At 41.8% G+C, this 20,397-nt stretch overlaps 2 protein-coding genes across 3 annotated transcripts in view; one reads left to right on the forward strand and one right to left on the reverse strand.

Annotated features, from left to right (window-relative positions):
- Positions 1 to 2,234, reverse strand: part of LOC111245769 (single-stranded DNA-binding protein 2-like) — a 90,760-nt gene extending 88,526 nt beyond the window's left edge. Inside the window, exon 1 of one of the 2 annotated variants that reach the window (XM_022794507.2) lies at positions 1,808 to 2,234. The gene's annotated coding sequence lies outside the window, so the exon portion shown is untranslated. Of the gene's footprint in view, positions 1 to 5; positions 1,726 to 1,807 lie in introns of those variants that run through there. The other variant, XM_022794506.2, reaches the window with a different exon arrangement.
- Positions 2,235 to 2,747: 513 nt separating this feature from the next.
- Positions 2,748 to 19,581, forward strand: Atg10 (Autophagy-related 10). The gene is made up of 5 exons (XM_022794522.2): positions 2,748 to 2,980; positions 11,018 to 11,124; positions 15,875 to 16,091; positions 16,729 to 16,927; positions 19,370 to 19,581. The coding sequence occupies exons 2-5, from the start codon at positions 11,026 to 11,028 to the stop codon at positions 19,494 to 19,496; spliced, it is 642 nt and encodes a 213-aa protein (XP_022650257.1). The 5' UTR covers positions 2,748 to 2,980; positions 11,018 to 11,025; the 3' UTR covers positions 19,497 to 19,581.
- Positions 19,582 to 20,397: the final 816 nt, after the last annotated feature.

The raw sequence follows: 20,397 nt of genomic DNA on the forward strand, positions 1-20,397 counted from the left end.
CTTACCGTGGTGTGTCTATCTGTTGCTTGCGCTTTGCTGCTGCTGCTCCTATTTCGCTTGTGGCCGTCGAAGCCGTCGCGTCTGACGGTCGTCGACAGCCCGTTCCTGTGCTGTCGTCCCACAGGCAGACAGCCAGACAGACAAACAAACAGATCGACAGACACTATAACAACACTCTCGGCGCTGCTGTTGTTGTTATGGCTACAATTGCTGTTGTTGCTGCTGCTGTTGTTGTTGTTGGCTGTTGTATGCTCGATGTGACGATAACAAACGCCGCACGTCGTACCGTTGTATCTGTATCCAATACCAGATTCACTCGGCGTGCGCTCGCACAGTTTTACCACCGCTGTTACTGTTGTGTGTTGCTCTGCGTGTAGTGCGGCTGGCGTCTTCTGCTACAGCTGCTCTCTACCGGCCTGTTACTCTCCCTTTTTTCATGTATGTTGTCACGCTGCTGTCACGACTACTGCAATGAGCAAAAGCACAGCGTCGCTGCTGTGTGCTGTTACTGCAACGGAACGTCGATCCGCGTCATTGTCAAACAGCTTTTATTGCTAGTTGCTGTTGGTAAAGCTTCGGCTGGTTCCGCTGCCGGCACCGTGTCGTTAGTAAGTATAATATAGAATTTGTTATTGTCTATATTCTTTTGTCTGCCTATTTCTCTCTCTCTTTTTTCTCCCTAAGTTTCTTTGTTCTTTTTTCTTCCTCGAATTGCTGTGCGCCTGCTGCCCGCCTGGCTGCCTGCGCCAGACTGCTGGCTATCGTCGCTCGCTACACGATTGGCTCCGCCACGACCCGCTGCTCCCACTCGCAACGAACATTCGCCGCCGCCGCTGCTGATGGCGGCGCTGGTGGCGTCAGTGGTGCCGGCGATAGTTGTTTGCTGGCCACCCGTTCACTCGCCTGCTGTGACTGTTTGGCCACAGTTGTACGGTAGCGACTGGCGGCCAGGGCCAGTTGGGAGCTGAGACAAGTCTCGTTCACCACCGACAGCAGCAGGACTACTACCACCCTGGGCTGCTGCTGCTGCCACCGCCGCCACTGGTCCTCACCCACAACTACCAGCAGGATAGCCCGGTCTGCTCGCTGCCGCCCGCTGCCCTGCGGCTGCTGTCAGCAGGAACTTCAAGCCACACTACCACCATCACCCATGCCAATGCTGGCGCTCGTTCCTAGCGGAGCACAGCGGCAGCTCACGGTTTATGGGGGGTTGTCACTTGTTCGGCACACGACGTTGGTGGCGCTGCTTCTGCCAGAATCAACCCCAACATTTGCGTGGCAGTAGTGCCGCTATAGCAGGCTGGCTGGCTTGCTTGCTCGCTTGCGTTGCCTTAACGTCGCCGTTCCGTAGCGCGACCGTCAGCTTCATTTGCCCTCACAAAGGGCCAGAGTGAGCCAAGAGCTCCGCGGCCGCTCATCGTGCTAAATCAATAATAACTAACGGAGCTGCCAGTCTATGCACAGAGCGCTGTTTATGCTGTTGGTGTTAAGCGAACTGCAGACAAACGCAGACCCAGCTCTCGGTGAAAGACGGCCACGGGCGGCGCTCCGATGCCGCCGTTGCGATTACTGCTGCGGCTACCGCTACAACCACCACTAGCAGAACCGCTGCTATCGCGGCTGCTGCTGCTCGTAACACATACTACAACGAGCGACGCTAGGGCGCCAGCACAATCATAGAGCAGTTAGCCGGCACAAAAGCAACGCGAAGTAGCATACACGAAAAAGGATAGTACAAGAAAAAGAGAGAGAGAGAGAGAGAGAGAGAGAAATACACACACATACACATGCAGCTAGATTCACTCACTTGGGGGACTCACGGAGCCGCTCAGCCGGTCGGCTAGTCGCACACAGATACGCAGGCACGCGTTCATACGACTACAGCCTTGCATCCACAGCGCTATTGCCGTCAGCCGCCGCTGTTGCTGCTACTACCACCGCTAGCGAGGAGGTCGTAGACATGGACACCCGGACAGACAGAGTCACACACGCACACTTCACTGCGTTTACAGCCACAGCGCCGCTGATCAGTGCCACCGCGCCAACAAGGCGGTCGAATTTAGATACGCACACAGGCAGACATCTGCGCACGGTCAACGCATTTCCCTATACAGAAACACAGTGAGCGATGGATACACCGCGGTTAAACATACACATGCACAGACATAGCAACAACAACAACAACACACGGCGAAGGCCTCGGTCACCTCCTCTCCCAGACGCTTTTTCCCGCCCGCCGCTCAGCAGTATAAACGAGGCAAGCACGTTGCTATGGTAACCTGAAGAAGAATTAATCTTCGGTGCGCGCTCTCTCTCTCTCTATATATATATCTCTCTCTCATCTACTCGCAGTTTCTCATTCTTCTCTTTTAAAGCAACGCAGCGCGCCTAGACAACCCTAAAAACGAGACACGCAGCGCCCTCTATACATCAACGTGGTGACGTCACAAATAACAGCGACGTTTCCATTGGCTGCATAGGGTGCTAGCTTTATTTACATATAGAATACGGGAACAGCTGTACAAACAGATGTGAATGAATGTCGTCCTTTTCTTAGCGAAATCGACTTTCAATAATACGGTACTCCAACGATACCGCTGTCGGTTAATCTGCATTTGTCATCTATGGGCGACAATGCCCTGTGCGTCGTCTGCTAGTTGATGAGACGGAAACTTCGGGTAGGCCTTCAGGACCTATTCATACTATCTTCTACGTCTAATCGTTGAAGATGATAAAATTCATTTCAGATCGTTTGCATTGGCATGTAGTCGATTCAGGTCGAGTAAACGCGGTGATCTTGAAATAAGACCGCTCGACCCGTCCGCTCCACGCGGAACCCTCCCCTTTTCCGGCCTCTGTCGCTGCCGGCGTCGTTGTCGATGTCGGACTGTTGTTTTCAGACCCAGTGGCGGCGCCGTGCGTGCGGGATCTCTTGCGCGAATCTTAGGAATTGATCGCCTGCGGCTACCCCACGTGACCGGTTCGTGCTTGCTTATGTTTATTCCACCTGTCATAACCAGCGGTGGCGCGTAACGCTATTTAGTTTCGAGATAGCCTGTTTAGATGTTTACTTTGCTGACCTATGATGACACAATTCAGTAAAATGAATCACGCCAGTTTAGTCATTGAGATGAGACATAATAAGAGGTACATAGCAAAATTGATATTCGAGCAGGAGACGAAGTTTTATTAAGCATTTACAACAGAACAGAGCATAGTATGAGTGGGGCTGATCGTTGAACACTAAAAATGGCTGATCTTAGATATTACCGTAATTGTGTGACAAATCACATTAAAAAAATTCTTTCACGCTTCTTTTTCTCCTATTCATATTTAGAATATTCATATAAGACCTCGTTATTTAAAGCGTACAATTTTGATAAAATTTTTACATATAATCTACAAAATGTTTTTAGGAAACTGCTTGACTTTTAGATGAAAGATAAAGCAAGTCAGCCATTGTTTGTTTTTATGATATATAGTGTTTTGCAGTGGACAAAGACCAATAACTTTACTGTCTGAAGATCTCTTGAGGGAGTTCTCAACGAAATAAACACATATATTATTCGTTTGTTATTTTCATTAAAAAGTCAATTCTTTTTTTTTAAATATTATATACATTTCAGCTTCTAAATGCAATTAATTATTAGCAAAACCTGTCAGCCAGGTTTCAGAACTTCGGGCTAATGCTGCAACAAGTTATCTGATTATTATACTTATAACGCCCTCATGTTTTACAGTGTATAGATTCTTTCCAATGGCTTGGTAAGGTTAAAGTAGTTACGAGACGAGGCAACGGGAGGCATTTCAAACGTGCAAAAGTTTGTTGGAACTGTTATAGAGAAGCAACATATAAAAATGTTTTTTTTAAACTTAAATTCATTTTAACAAATCTATGTAAAAATAAAAGTGTATCTGCGAGCGACGTTCATCTATCGTAGACCAAAGGCATGCCGCTCTTCTTCTACACGAAGACTCTAGATACACGTTGCAAACATAAAAAAGCCACGAAAGGTTAGAAAAATTAGCTTAGAAATTTACAACAGTGCAATTTAAATAAGATTAATCTTTGATGAAGGCAAACATAAGTTGGCTATTCAGGTAATTTTTAACTGTGTATAGTTATGTTCAAATGCGACTAATATTTTTTAAAGATTCGAGGATATTTTTCTAAATGCCTTTTAGAATTTGTTAGAAATAACTGGAGCTGAGTTTGCGAAGGCAGACGGCAACTACTTGAAAAAAAAACGCCAAATAAAAAGTTATCAAGTTGTTGAATCTTCCCGAGGCCCAAAATGTACTCGAAAAAGCCATGCAGAATGATACAATCCAAAATTTGGGTTTAGACATCTTAAACTGAAAAATTTCGTGTGACTATCATTACTATAGCTTGGAATATCATATGAATAGATAAAGACTGTTGGAGACGCTTTCTTCTTTGCCTACAGAGATATTTTTAACAAGAAACGTACGATTAGTTCGAGAGATAGCTAAGTAAACGAACAGGAGTCCAGATTTCTTAAGCAAACAATTCAGAATCCATTCTAACATACGCTTCGAGTACAGGAACTACGATGGGGAGATTTGGAGAACTTTGTCTAACAACACAGCTTGAGTAAATACGATAAAGCCAATGGCCATTTAGAAAAAACGATCGTATGCACCGGATTTATAGGAATCGGTATGCCGCAAAATAATCAGTAGAACAATAGCGATAGTAGTGAATTGTGTTCGACACATCGCAAATTTCAATGGTTACTTGACAAACTATCATCAGATTAGCTTCGAATATTCATATAAGTTTAATAGAGGGGTAAAGAATTTAGCTATAACTGACTAAAAAATGGAAAGTAAAACGCGTATATAATTAGAAATATTTTTGTTCAATTCATCTAGCTTAAACCAAGTTAAGAGATTGATGCAATGACTTAGACCATGTCATTTAATATATCTTGGAATCTGTGTATGATGTTAAAACCAGTCAAGAAGCTTAAAACGTTGCCGCTAGACCGTTTGCTTTCTTTATTTAATGTTAAAAAAATGTGAACACTTAAAGGACCGAAAAATGCTGAACCCGGGAAACTTTCGTGATTGTGAATGACCTTTAGACCATTATCTTTCCCAACTGGGCTCAGACTCCAAACGTATTTTCAAATCCTTACCTAGGTGCTTTAAACATTTCGAACAGCGTTTCGTAGAAAATACTCAGTTGTATTTCTATTACAACCTGCGTTTTGTTTATTTAATTACGTTAAATATTGACTACATGCCGCCGTGACGGTACAAAGCTAACATGTTGGCCTACCTAATCGAGCGATGCATGCGGTAGTCTTCACTCAAAATGAAGCGTTAACAGACACAGCTTGTTTTAAATCTGAAAAATCAGCCGTTTTAAAAATAATAGTTAATGGTAACATCGAACGGAAGACTTTAAGACACGGTTTCAAACTTGCTAAGAATTTCGGTCTCGATTACATCCGACCCGTTGCGCCAAACGTTCTTTGGCAAACCCTCATCACTTCCTTACGTGACGAATAGGACTTGCCCACAAGGTCGGCTCTTTCACCCTGCCAAGCTTTTGTACTTTATCTTAAGCAGCACCTGACGTTTCTGATCTGACAATCCCTTTCTGCTTTGCTTCGAATGGCGAATTCAACATTATCCCGGCACGTGACTCCCTCCCCCAGGATCCCCTTAACCACGCGGTGTTGTCAATGAATAGATCAAGATCAGGTTGCATAAGCATGTTATTTGCCAATAATCCCGAAGAGTGTACGGCACGTCATCATAAGCTGTCGCCCAGGAAGCAGGTCATCAATTGCGTAACACCCTGCCGTTGATAATTGCTACAGTAATCTTAGCTGTCAGTGCGCGGTAGCCCCTATATTAGTCGAAAATTATAATAGGGAAGGTCCCCACCCAATGGACTCCGATGCCGTGCCTCCCGGTCGAGTCCCGTTGATGCGCTCCTGATGACCTGCGTTTCGTGGTGGCAGCCTTAATAGCACTGATGAGAGTCTGTGGCCCTCAACGGTTTCGTCTCGTAGCGAACATGCCATGTGCAGGATGTGCTTGATAACACTTGGCCACAACAACCTGTTGATGTATGCACTATGTATTTCGAGTGGTCAACTAAGCTGCCACTTCCGTTGCTGGTACTAATAAACAATAGCCCGTGAAAAACAAATTACTTAATACCAGTCTTGTGCTTTTGGTGGAGTCCTCTACCGCTGCAACATTCATCTGAATCGCCTGGACAAACTCTTCGGACTTTGCTTATTGATTTTTTATTTGTATATTAACACGGAGCAACATTTTCATATTGGCGAAAACTAGTTAATTTACCAGCTGCGTGGGTCTGCTCATTCCTGTTCATTTATGTAAATGTGTCAATGAATGCGTCTTAACATAATTTGTATGGCACAGCTAACTTTGGATAAGGCATATGTAAAGTCTGGTTGCCTTCATTAAGTTTGTAGAACTTGAGTAAAATATACCTTTATAAGATCGTGATAAGAATAGACTGACAGTGATTGTAGAGGCGGGATATAGTATACGGCAAGATAACTCATTTCCAATATGTAAGCAATTATTTGGCCGTTATGGTTTGTCGTCGGAGGAAGCACAGTATCATCACCTTCGTAGTTATGCTTCAAAATTACCCTTCGTTTAAACTCCGCGCTCTTCTTTCAAAAGAAGCATCGTAGTTTCGAAGCACCGCTGGACGTCTCCGCCCGTAGCAACATCTATAGGAGTGACAAATCACAAATGAACAATAAGTTTTCAAAATGTTGTGATATATCTCTCTTTCGGGTTTATATCCTCGATTAGTTGTAGGTTTATGCCTAAAATAAGAGTAACATAAAGCAATAGAGAAACGCAGCTTCCTTGAGGAACGCCAAAGGTTGGTAGACAAGATTGGTTCAGGTCGTCGTTGACCTTCACTAGAGGAACAAGAATGATACCACTTTACCCTGGAGTCATGAATACCTAGATATAACAGACTATGACATACACTGCTGACAGCACTTTTCTGGCCAAAACATATAAAATCAAAAGCTGTGCCCGAATTTTATATTATGCTCGGTTTCAACTTATCCATAACAAGTGTATGAAGATAAAACGCTGTGCAACAAAACCTTGTTGGGCTGTGTTAGGTAGATCGTCCCTTTTAATGTTTGGTATAAAAGCTCACCGTTGGGAAGACCAAAATGCAAAATGCTTATTTATTTTTTAACGCGGACGCCACCGCGATTGCGAGACTATCACGGCTAGCTCTTTGGTTCACCGAACGTTGTAATTGCTAACCATATCCTAAGAGAAATCATGATAGGTGCGATGAACAAGCTTTGGTTGTTTAAAAATATTTACTCTTTCTATTCAATACATGGGCTGTTGGTCTTGTGAAAGAATTCGGAATACAGCCTCAACGGACAAGCTTCCCGAAAGATTAAGTGTCTCTGATATAGGCTAAGAAAACACCTGGGTTGTAGGGACATGTGCTTAACTGGAAGTATCTTGATCGGCGAAACCACGAAGACTCCAATAGGTTAACGCTTATGTGTAAAAAAATTGAACATATTATTGGATAAACTATCTAATTACAATAATCTGATTGTGCATTAATTCTTTTTCAACCACACAAGGTGTTCGTGGAAAACACATCAACAAATGGAGATTAATTTATTAAGTACCTATTTCTTTGACGTTTACAGTAAATATGCTTTTTGTATAGATAATAACGTGTAATTGAAAGAAGAAAGAAATTAAAAGGGAGATTCAAACTTCTCGTCTTTTCTATCGAATTAGCTTTATTGAATCAATTTTATAAAAATAAATAAACAAAATGCAAGCCGTTGCATATTGGAATCAAACAATGAGTCCTATATCACTGGGGCTCCGTTTTGAAGGACAGAGGGGCGAATTTAATTCGGGCTCGTATAACACGTTACCTCCGTGGTAAGGATTCGCGGGGGTTGCGAGCTGTGTAAAATGTCTGCTTGGTGTCGACGTAAATCTGTACGCATATAGTATAGAGGTGCTGATTCCATAGTTGGTGTCCATCAGGGAAGGGTCGGTATGAGGGTCAGTGTGTCTCTGTCGATATATTGTTATTTGGATTTATAACAGAAAGCAGACGGTTTAGGTCGAACAGAGGCAGCACCCTTTCAACACAAAACTCTGACTTTGAAATAGTGTAAACCGAATTAAGGAGCTAGCTAAAGCTAAAGAAATAAAACTGTATTGACAACGTTTGCCAGTTATAACACGATAAAAGTTCAATTTATTTAAAAAATGGTCAAGTCATTAATTCTATTACATTAGAAATAAAAACAAAAGGTTTTTATTATTTTCTTTCTTGTAAAGCGATTTCTGTTGTTTATAAATTTATGGGCGAAAAATTCAGACTATGATTCCAAGTACTGATTTTTTTTGTCCGATGGTCGACGTCAAATCTCTCACAATTGGTTCATAAAGGGGGCGCATTAAAAAAAATTTCGTGCAAAATCTTGATTGAATTACACCGCAACTAAAATCTAGGGGACTTGGAACGTCTTTTTTGCTGATGAGACTTCGCTGTTGTCAACCCTGCTAGCTTAGATTCAGCCGTATCATAGTACGTTGTTGCCTATTAGTTATGTTGTAAAAATACGGCTTCCAAAGGTCTCTAAGCTAAAACTGTTTGTCATGTACTATTATATTTAGTAGACATATATGATTTATCCTTGATTTTAGAATTTTTTTGAGGATACATCATAAGTGGTGCCATACTGCGCTATATATATTTTATATTGATAATTACATCCTTGTCGTTTACAGTAATAATTAACCATTCTGAAAACAGTTGGCCAATTTTATTTTTCAACCTCATTTTCAGATCTTTCATGTTTTATGAGGTCCTCAGCCATCACGAGCTTATAGCTTTCTTTCGGTATTGCATAGCATATAGTTTTGTAGAATGTGAAACACGTCCCTGTATACGTTATAAGCACCATAGAGAGGGGGTCTTTTGGACTGTGTGTACTGTAATGAGCTAGATACAGAGTAATCTTAAACTATTCCGAAGTACGGATTTTAAAATAATTTTCAATTAGTATCGCACATACGATAACATGTTCACATTTTCAATAAACTTCCTTTTAAAAGCATTTTTTTGACTTTAAAAGGAAGTTTATTTAATTGTGAGGAAGCATACCTAACACATATATGATGTCAACCTTAGTGGAACGTTTTGAAGACGCTAGCATTACAGGTTAATCACATTTGCATAACGTTTATCATGTTACGGCACTGAGGAAAGAATAAGATCTAGGAGGGAACTATGCACAAAATAGGAGTCTATGTTTTTCTGTTAGATACGAGAAAAGGCTACTTCTGTGGTCTGTTGGCAACCATTTGCTAGTCTTTTATTTGGTGTTAGATATAAATAATGTTTTTACGTCTTGAGGTTTATAATATGCAGTAAAAGGAGCCGAAAATGGAGGCTAAATGGCAGAAAGCTGAGTTACTCTATAATGGTCCTGGATTAAACTATAGAGACGCAGTTCAATATATTTGTGTTACACATAGTTACACATATATCATTTGCTGACTGATTTTCTTCATTGAATAGCACAAAGATTAATTGATGCCAGTAAAAGAAAGAGCTAACAAAGATTGTGTGGAGCATACTTCTTATTTTGGGTGTTATGTGCCATGAAAATATTAAGTAGAGTGTAGGCCTATTATGCACATGTTCGACAGGCATACTTTCGCTCTGTATGGTTTTTTGCATGGTACAGCGCTACTAACCATACGACCCTGTAAGCAAGAAAAGTCAATTTTCAACTATATCAATTCATAATACATATATTTAGAGTCGTCTGGAATAAGCTCACATTTAACTTGTACAATTCAAATGTGGGATCCGTATGAGATGTAATGGTTATTCTGGTACACGATGCAGGCCCAATGGATCTAGGCAATTTCAGGCAATCAATGTCTCAATCTCAGAAAGTTGCCCCTCTTACACTCGGCATAGTTATATTATATATATATATATATATATATATATATATATATATATATATATATATATAAACTTTACCATTCTACATCCACCGGACCTTTTAGTAGACATACATTGTATAAAATTCGAATTATTCAGTAGTTCGCCGTCACTTCCAAATTTGGTTAGGGCGCATTTCATCATCGACTAGTTAAAGTCAAACGTGCAGATTTGCATTTACAAAATTTGCAACATTCAGAAACTGAGCATAACTACATCGGCATTTTGTTTTGCTTAAACGATATGCATAACGTGAGTTGTACTTCTGCCGAGAAAGTTTCGAAGAACCAAAGAAATGAGCATTCTAAAATTGTGAGTTGACATAGAATATAGTATCTGTTATGCTTAAAAATGTATTCTACAAGAAACATTGACTTGTGTCGATCTGACAGAACGAGAAAACCTTAGGGCTGTATTAATTCAAAGGACATATCATCATCGGCGCTGAACTGTTGAAACTAGTACTTTTACAATTTATATTAGTTTGTTAAGCAATTTTGAATAGACCTTTTGTTGAAGTTTTTGAAAAATAACACAGAAGTAAATTTATTGGCAGTAGCTTATGGTAGTCCTGAAAAAAACGTATATAAGGTTCGAGCTAGTGACACATTATTTTAAGTCTTCGAAACTATTCTAACTTTATTTCGGTGATACACATGGTTAATTTCTGCACTCAGTACTGACCTAAAAGCTACCATATCATATTAAATGGATATTGATTTCTAACCTCACTAAACTTCACATGTAATTCCATATTGGCAAATCCTAGTAATAATAAATTGAGCATATCCTGTTGAGCTAACATGTCTGTAAAAAAGGACATTTCGACCTTAAGCTGCCTGAATTACTTACTTTACCTTCTGTATAAGTTCTGTATAGGTTTGTTGCTTTTTATATACTCACAATAACCGGTTATTGTACTCTAGTTTTAAGTAAAAATCTAATGTTGTGTTGTGTTGTCACTTTCAGATCTAACCATGAGCTTGACTCCGGATGAGTTTGCTGTAGCTGCCAGGGACTTTGCTTCTATATCCCATTCTCTTGATGATGGCTGGCAACTGTACGATGGCCATGAGGTTAGTGTGCGTTAGTTTTTCGATGCCACGAATCCTCCTGTTTTAGCTCTTGCTAGCTGTGTGATTTCAAATAGCGAAGGACTTTCACATGGCCGATGTGCAGGCCTACACACCGTTTATACATCTTGCTTCTATTTTTTTTTTTCGCTTTTTCATCGACGCAAACGTTATCGCTATGCTCGCCCTCTCTGTTTACTGGACTGGCTAGAGAGAGTCAGTGTACCATACAAGCTATGCAAACCGCGCATACGACAGATTGCTTTTTATGAGGTTTTATATGTACGTGTGTGTAGATTCGTATAAAATCTAGAATGTAAAAAGATCGAGAGCAGTGGGGCTTACGGGGCCCTCTATACATGGCTGATGGTATGATTTAGCCAAGCCGGCGGACAGGCATTTTTGGCGGCTCGCAAAAGGTAAAACGTAATGAAGAAGAACTACATTTAATCATAACTTTTTATTGTAAGTAATAATAACCGATTATATTAGAGGTGGACTTGGGAAAACCGTGCCTGGGAAGAGGACCCTTTGTCCGACCATAATGCAGCGAAAGGAGTCATACTTGTATAATTTTTCTCCAACTTTAGTTAGTAGATTAGTTAAGTCGTTAAAGCGCTCTACATGTATTACTCTCTTGCTGGCTTATTATTGGTTGAAATGACGCAATTCACCAAAAACAATTCTATTTCCGCTAAAAGAACAATATTCAGTTATAATTTTATCTTCAAATAATTTAGTTGGGTTATTTTTCAACTTAGCGGCACACTAAAGAACACACATACTTCATACACGCGTACGGTGGCCGTTAGGCCCTCCCCGAGTTTTCCCACTCTCCACACATGCGCTGAAAGGGACACACGTGTTTTGATGAGTAGCGCGCCCAGCGGCTACTCGGTCGCCTGAGACTCCGCTGGACGAGCGGGGGCCGTCACCATCTCCGAAGCTGTTTCCCCTTTCGGCAGTCTCTCCCTTTAAGTGGGAGACTGACGGGCGAAAGGGGCTAAGCTGCAGGGAAACAATATGGAACCGGATGAAAGAAAAGCCCGATTGCCCCTGCCCTATAGCCGCCCTTAGTTATTCCCCCTTGCCTTCCCGATTGTTTGGGGCATCGTCATCCATTTCTCCCTCCATCACCCTTCGCCCAACTTCGCCTTATCCCTCACCTTCCCCTTCAACCGGCGCGTCCCAGAGCACGACCCCAGGGGCAGCTTTCCATACAGCCGACTTCTTCTCTACATTATCCACCGCCAATGGTCTCTCTCGGCTTTCCCCCCTTTCTCTGTCCCACTCTGTCCTTAGCCCATCTTATTTCTCTCCGGTCGCCTGTTCGCCCCTTTTCGGCTAGTGCACTGCGTCACAGTTCCCCCTGTGTGCCTCCTGTCTCCACTCTACCAGTAGCAGCTCCAACGACTTGCAGTGACGGAGACTTCGGCGCCATGAAGGGCAAATGGGGACTAGACAAGCAGGCGGTGAACAAGCAAACAGCGAACGACCAGGCAGCATGGAGCTCAGCCACCAACGGTAAACCCCGTGGCGGCCGGGGTTTCTAGGGTTGAGTCTCGTGTGGGGGGCTGCTGGTCGTGGAAGGCGGAGGAGAGACCGGTGGTGGTGGTGGCGCCAGTAGCGGTGGCAGAGTAGATGTCCCAGGGGGCGTCCGCGCCTTTCTTCCACTTCCCTTCATCCGCTGCTGCTGCCCTCTCCCCATTGTTTGTTTCCCTTTCCATAGATTCGCCCACCGCCTCTTAGTCGTGTTCCATTTCCCTTTCCTTTGCTACTTCATCCTGCCACTGCTGTCTCTTGCCCCTGCCCCCAACCTCCGCCCCTCTTCCGGCGCCAATTCTCCTTGTTCATCTTTCTTTCCTCTATCGTTTCCTTGCTCATTTCCTCTCTCCACGCTGTCTTGCCCCTTTGCCTGGTCGCTTGCCTGCCTTCTTGCTTGGCCGATCGGTCCGCTGTTCGTTCGGTCGCTGGGGCGGTCGGTCGCCAGCCGCGTCAAGTAGCCTAAGCGGAGCGATGCGGAGGCCGAAGCGGTAGCAGGACGGCGGGGCAGCAGCGTGCCACCGGTCCACAGGCAGCAAGTCGGTGATGAAGAAAACACAGAAAAGGAGAGGAGAATGGCATGGGGCAAAATGGGATAGGGCAAATGTGGGCGAAATAGAAACAGGATGGCTGTGGGGTTCAAGGGGCGAAGAAAGACGGTAGATGCCAGGGGAGACGTTGGCGACGAGAAGTGAGGGAGGAAGAACGGAGGAGAGTGATCTAGGAAAAATATCAGTGAGAAGGAGGTGAAAGGGAACTCACTTGGTGAATGAGAGAGATCGACTAGAACAGGGAACGCATCGGAGGATGGACGGGGTTCAGGCAGGCAGGCAGACAGGGGGGCTGAGGAGTTTTAGGATGTGCCTCGGCTGGGTCTATGGTTGGGAAGCCTGAGGGGAACAACATGCCGCCTAACCAACCAAGGGGCAAACCCAGCGGTGGGTAGGGGGGAGGGGGTATTTGAACGATCGTTCAATCCCCTTTCCACCGAATCACTTATCTACCCCTCGCCTGGCGCTTGTATTTGCTACCCTCTCTCTCATCGGCACTTCCGACATACGCCATTTGCGTTGCCAACCAATAGACTGATGGCAGATCGAGGGCGATTCCGGATCAGCAGCTCATGGGATGTCTGCTGTTCTTTGCTGGGTAGAAGAAGCTGTATCCAGCAGTAGTGTTACAGTAGACGGATTGGACTGAGGGCTGATGCCTGTTGCTGCGCGCTTCCATTTCTATGGGCATATAAAGTATAATAAGAACTACTAACACAGGTCTTCAAGAATGTTGCGTCTATGAACGCACTCGATGTCGACAAGTTGGGCGATTATCACTGTAAACCATTTATATATCACGCCGAAGTAATTGAATGTGCTTTTACTGATTAAAACAAAAAAAAAAGAACTAGTTAATATTTCTGACATACTGTGTTAACTTATTGAAATGCAATTTCGTACAGCTTTATCCGGCTTTGTATCAGTAGTGTAACTATAGTGATGAGTTTCTGTTCAATTAAACTTTATGTAGATGCAGTTTTGAGAGCTTACGTAAGATTATGTTTTTGTTGCAACATCCACGCCGACCGTGCTTGTTTGCCGAACTAAACAACGAAATGTGATAACCTGGCAAGCCATAGACTAGGCTCATTACAAAAACTTGTCGCCCGACATAGTTATTTTCCACATGATGGGCCGATTCACAAGATCCTTCCTCAACCTTATAATAACACAGTTAGCATACATAACTCTGCTGTATGGTCTTAACGAGAATCTGCTTCAAGGCTTCAACGGAACTATCTCTTTAGTTTGCTAAAGGACGGCGGAAGCCAGCCGCTCATGGTAAATATTGTAGAATAAATGGCCTTATGAAGCGCCCTCTAGCAGATCTTCCCCAGATAACTTTCAATGAGAGTGCGAAGTAAAGCTGGCCGGTGGGTCGGCAATGCGGCCAACACAACGCTCCCGGAAGAACTTATTCTCTCTGCAAGTATTGTTCAAACCAAGTCTACCAAATTTCCCGAAACTTCACCCTAAAGGTGGGAGAAGTTGCTGTTTCGAAACCGACAAATTTGACGTTGCCCGAGGCTACTTGTCGTTGGTGACGGACTGCCGCGTCTTGTGCGCGGCTGGTACATTCTACTATAGATACAATGTAGTGAAGGAAAAGAGAAAAGTGAAGTCGGTTAGCTAGGCCAATCCCCAATTGGTGGATTGATAACTTGATTTAAGTATCCCGCGGGGAACTAGTAAAGATACAAAAGAAAACGCCCTTAGCTAACTATCGAGATGGAGGCAGCCCATCGGCCCACAGGGTTTGGCGTTTGATGCGGCAAGTGCGTGAACACAACAGCACTTCGCGCTCAACAGTCTATTACTGGTTTTATTTAAAACCTGTAACTTAAACCTGTAACAGTGCAGAGCATGGCACTGTCATCTATTGAGGTACAAACCGGTATTTTGTTTACTTTTCACCTTCTGATAATTTTTGAAACGCTTTGAATACTCTTGGCTGCTCTTGCTATGTAAATAAGTCTTCGGAATCGCTTCTCCTTTATAGCGTCGAAAACTTGCCCCCACTAAACTGCCTAGGTCGTGCTGGACCTATCAAAGGTTTTTCTAATAGATTTATGAAATGGCATGGTAATTATACGTTAATATTCAAATTTGTATCAGCGGTGGCTGCATATTTATGGTTGTTACGGCAATACACTCAAAGAGATGCGCGTTTGCCTTCAGACAACATCGCCGCCTGAACTATGGGTAACTCGTCAATACGCTTAATAAACTATAAGATTTCTAGAGTAAAGAAAAGACGTTAGGTTATTATAGTAACAAATTCAGTTAGTGATTCAGTCACCAAATTAATAACACTTTAAATACATGACGCAACAAAAGCAAATTTATACAAATCCAAAACGCTCATAGCGCTCATTAGAGCATTTCTCGACTATGAAAACTTCACTGTATTATGCCTTTGAGCTATTTCAAGGCTCTTGACAGTTGCTCGAATCAACGAAGGCTTCTCCGTTATTTACGTTTTAACCATATTGACGGTACAGTAAAAGGTGACGTTAATACTGAAAAAAAGCGTAATGCGAAAAAAACTAAATAAGAAAGAAGCATGTTTTTGGGTCTTCAGTGTTCCTATATTGTGTATGCAGTGTCTGTTATTCTCTCTAACACCGATTGTAACGAAATAAAATCAATCATTGAAGATCGGTACTGGGAACCCCGCAAATGTTTACCTTGTTAAGAAGGTTATAAAGGAAAAAAGTACTTCGGTTCGTACTCGACATAGGGAAGCCGACGAAATCACCGATCCTCAAGAAGCACCGCTACAGGCCAATGGCGACCTCCTTTGCTGGGAATACAACGTCGCCTACAGCTTATCGTTCGAAGCGCCCGCCCTCTACTTTGATATTTGCTATTCAAGTAAGACCTACCTAAACGACATTAAACTAAACCTAAAGACAGCTCATTTTCTACCTTCTTATATTACGGTTAGTAGTTAGTTAATTAATGGAAGGCATGTTTATTCATGCTTATAAGGAATAATTAATATTAGGTCAGAAATCATCGGTGAGCATTACATCAGACACAGGTATTAATATATGTTACATTAGTGTGTTCGAAACAAAAAAAAAGTTGGAAGGTTCAAAGAAGTTGTCGCTTAATCTCACTCATTCTTTATCTCTGACTTTAGAATGCTCGCTCCGTCATTATTGATATGAGCGATAAAATTATTTTTATATATATTTTTTTCATAAATAATGATTAAAGCTATGAACGAAGCTAAAGATATGAACGAAAAATCCGCCTTTGTGAACATACACTGCTTCTAAACGTTAACACCATCAGAGAGTAAAATCAGCCTGTAAACATTTGCGCATTCACTGCTTGCTTAATCTTTAAGCTCTTTCGGCATTATTTTTATAAAACATTTTCTCGATAAAAGTTCCTATTTGATTAAATAAAATATCATATTAATATATTCGGGATTCTGTTTGAAGCTGCGGCATATTAATCACATCGCTGACTATGATGCACTGCTGCCCGACGACAATTACAGACGGGGAAACTCTTTCGCTAGAGGACGTTTGGTCCGCGTGTTGCTCCGAGGGTAAGGTACTGGATCTAGAATTGAAGGATATGTGGGGCACCGTTACACGACAGGAACATCCGATAATTCGGCGACCGTACTTCGTGCTCCACCCATGTAACACTCACGAGATCATGGGACCCCTGCTTAAGGCCCAAGGCGAGCGAAGGTGCATTTGTACTTTCTTATTAATCACTTAGTTATGTTACGAGCTATCACTGTAGTCACATACATACAGACCTTCATAGAACTTTGGAAAATAAATATAATGGTATGTTTAGCATGTTCAGAATAATTTCAAATATATTTTTTGTCGCTACCAGATACTCTTAGCACTAAGAGATAATCAGTTTCTTGTAGAATCAAATGACAAGCTCATCATGTTAGGGGCTGGAATTTTGTGTTTGGGATGGGACCAAAGATGAGCTATTGTCCGATGCCCCCCCCCCGCCCCCCCAAAAAGATTTCATACGTCTCTTGTTGCCCAAAATCGTTGCGTAACGTTTTAAAACTTCGACGAAGATTTTCATGAGACTGAAAATTTACAAAAAAAGCCAAATTGAAAAATAAATAATTTATTAGAAATTGACAGAAGTCGATTCAAATAATCCCAGTATTTTAGTGCAGAAAGTAACAGTATCCAATAATAGCGAGTGAATATAGTACTTACCGATAACCAAATCATCCAGATAAGCATATATAGGTGCGCATAAGGAAAATTTCTTCCTAGTATGTGTTTTCGCGTAGATGTAGCAAGCAACATCAGTTCTATCTGGAGTTATCCCAAACGCCCTGTATATGTCGAGTATGAGTAACTCGTCAGCTGAGGGGATCCGGACAACGTAGATAAACTTCTAAAGCTAATGATCTTATTGGTTATGTAACTTGAGGTGAACAAGAAGTCAGCAAGACAACACCATTTGTTGTTAAATGGCTGCAGGCACACAAACGCTTATCGTATTTTGCATAAGATTTTTGGATATAAATAACAAACTGAGCATTACCTACTTTCCTGTTTAACCTTGTTTTGTCAATGCCAGCTACCTGTTTTTGCGCCTTAGAATTTGATAGCTCAATAAATAAATAACGGAGTTTGCATATCTTCTGGACTATGCCGTATTAATATATATTGTGAGGTTTAATTGTGTATGGAACAAATGTTTTCGATGACTAGACACATAGTATTTCAGTACGTATCATTCTGTAAGATCGTTCAGTTTTGTGTCGGAAAGAAGTTGTTAAGCCTACCTTGCCACCGCGTTAACTAGTTGCTGCGTAAGCCGATTCCATGTTTATCTATGATTCTATATAAGCACGCGAAGTATTGCAGTTATTAATTGTATGGATGAATAACTTAGTCACATTAAAAAGGTAACAGTTACGTGTCGAATATCGAATATGTCGTTGTCGATAAAAAGTTTTCGTCGTTTTTAGTCATTTCAATTTATTGAAACTTTGAATAGGTGAATATATCTTAATCAAAATAGTGTCCTTTGCTTTCTACAACTGTCGCCCGTCTCTATGATATGAAGAGCTGGCGTAACCTGCGAAAGAAAAGGCTTCATCCTTGGAAGCAATCTATTTGTCGACCCGTTTGCCCACTTTCTTTCCTTTCTGATCTTTCCAAGTGCATTCAAACGATTGACAACGGTCTTCTCGCACACTCCTAGCTGTATAGAAAGCTCTCGGGTCGACTGCGCTTCATTTTGTTTAAGGAGTGCCCACAGTGCATCGTCGTTCGCTTCTTATGGTCGCCCAGAACGTGGTTTGTCGTTCAAGTTGAAATCTCCGCTTCTAAAGCGATTAATTAAACCAAAACTGACAAGTGGTAAAGGTTACTGCACGATCGCCTTCGACTGCGCAAACAATTCTTTGTGTCTCGGCAACACTTTTCCAGCACGAAAATAGTGAAGAAGACAACGCCGAATATGCATCTCTTCGAGCTCCGTATCAAGTACCGAGTCACCACTTTTACCGACAACGACTGACTGAAAACAACAGAACACACACGTCTGATGGTTGAAACAAAAATCCTGGAAAATTTCAGCGAGGCACGAGCAGCCGATTTCATGCTAGCGCCGTCTGTTGGCTCCAACGGAAACTTTTCACACAGTCAGTTTAATAGCAGTCAAACGTACAAGGTATACGTCGTTATGTACTTAGGCATTCAATCGTGTATGCTGAATTTGATGAAAATTCAGCATACACGATTGAAGCCAACCAGTCTACCTTTGGTGTTTAAAGCAATCAAAATCATTTACTATTATTCCCTGAAGTATTATTCTATACTATTTTGCGAAACTGATCATTGGCTGAACATATTCTATTGAAAAACAAAGCAATTGACTATTGCATAGCTGGCTTTAAGTTGTCGTTCTTCTGTAACAGGGTTCGGTGTCCACAGTGCTGATTCGAAAACTTATCAACACACCAACATTTTCGCTGCATAAGTTACAAAACATGTCTATACCCAAATCCAAAGCTAGACAATTTTGTATTTTCCAAACACTTTATCATTGCGCCAAATGGAAGACCATTTAGAACACTAGTGAAATTAAATTACTCGGAATCCTCTCTATTTGTTAATCTTCGACTCTTTTCTTATTTTCAGGATCAATTACCTGATTACGTGGCTTTCTTCGGTAGGCCCTGCCGTAGGACTACGCCTCTCTATTGGTTACAACAAGGGCACTAAAAAGTCCTCCACCACTGTGTCAAGCCTAAAACATTATAAATAATAATGTTTAGTTAGATTACATGTGATTTTGTTTATTTTTCAATAAGGTAACAAGCTAATAAATTATACTATGTTTTTCAAATCTATTATAACTTCTACTACTGCAGTTAAAATTTATGTTCATTTTACATATAAAAGAAAAACGCTTTAACTAGTCTAGCTCGATCTACATATCTCGCAAATATATAAGTAGTTGCGAAAGTAAGGTTATAAGCTGATTGTTTTCGTAACGGCAGTTCCTTTTACACGGGGGTTCCAGTAGTCTCATAAGTATTTTTTTCGCCTAACGAAAAGGCGGCCGAATATCTATATACGGTCTACGTAGGAAATAGCATTTTATGTACGTTACGTACACCGAGGCCTAACAGCGACCAACAACGCTACAAATTTATGTAAGGACATTATATAAATGTACAAATATATAGCGAGCGAATTTAATTTAGTTATTTAGTTTTGAATTCAACTAACGAAAATGTAGCCGAATAGTGAACGCCGCATTGCTTTTAAAGCCGCATTTTAAGTGTTTCTTAAAAGGGCAACGATAATATCAATCGCAGCCGGAGAGACACAGAAAGTTTGCATCTTAAGGTCAAACGCACGTGTCCGACAGCTTTTGTAATAAAGTTCAAAAAGTCTCAAGAGGTTGTGAGGCACCCCCAGACGAGCGTTAGTCTAGGAAAAACCTAAATGTTTCAGTCCTTGCGCCTGGTACTGTCCTTATGCATAGCTTTAGATAGAGAAACGTGTTCAAGCTGCCGTTTTTCATGTGTATATGAACTATAGAATAAAACAAGGATGAGCTCACAAGCTAACGAGAACCATGTCATAATAAGACGAAACCAAGGACTTGTCATAAAAAGGTTTTGCGTATAAATTTTAGTTTGTTTGAGCTTCTATTTTAT

The sequence above is a fragment of the Varroa destructor genome, unplaced genomic scaffold (assembly GCF_002443255.2).
Source record: "Varroa destructor unplaced genomic scaffold, Vdes_3.0 BEIS01000002.1, whole genome shotgun sequence".
In the NCBI taxonomy this organism is placed as follows: domain Eukaryota; kingdom Metazoa; phylum Arthropoda; class Arachnida; order Mesostigmata; family Varroidae; genus Varroa; species Varroa destructor.

What these genes read in the sequence shown, in the direction of transcription:
- Atg10 (XM_022794522.2), top strand. Translation starts at nt 11,026, where the DNA reads ATGAGCTTGACTCCGGATGAGTTTGCTGTAGCTGCCAGGGACTTTGCT. An exon ending in CTTTGATATTTGCTATTCAA is followed by an intron (nt 16,092 to 16,728) that starts GTAAGACCTACC and finishes CGACAATTACAG; the next exon opens with ACGGGGAAACTCTTTCGCTA. An exon ending in AAGGCCCAAGGCGAGCGAAG is followed by an intron (nt 16,928 to 19,369) that starts GTGCATTTGTAC and finishes TCTTATTTTCAG; the next exon opens with GATCAATTACCTGATTACGT.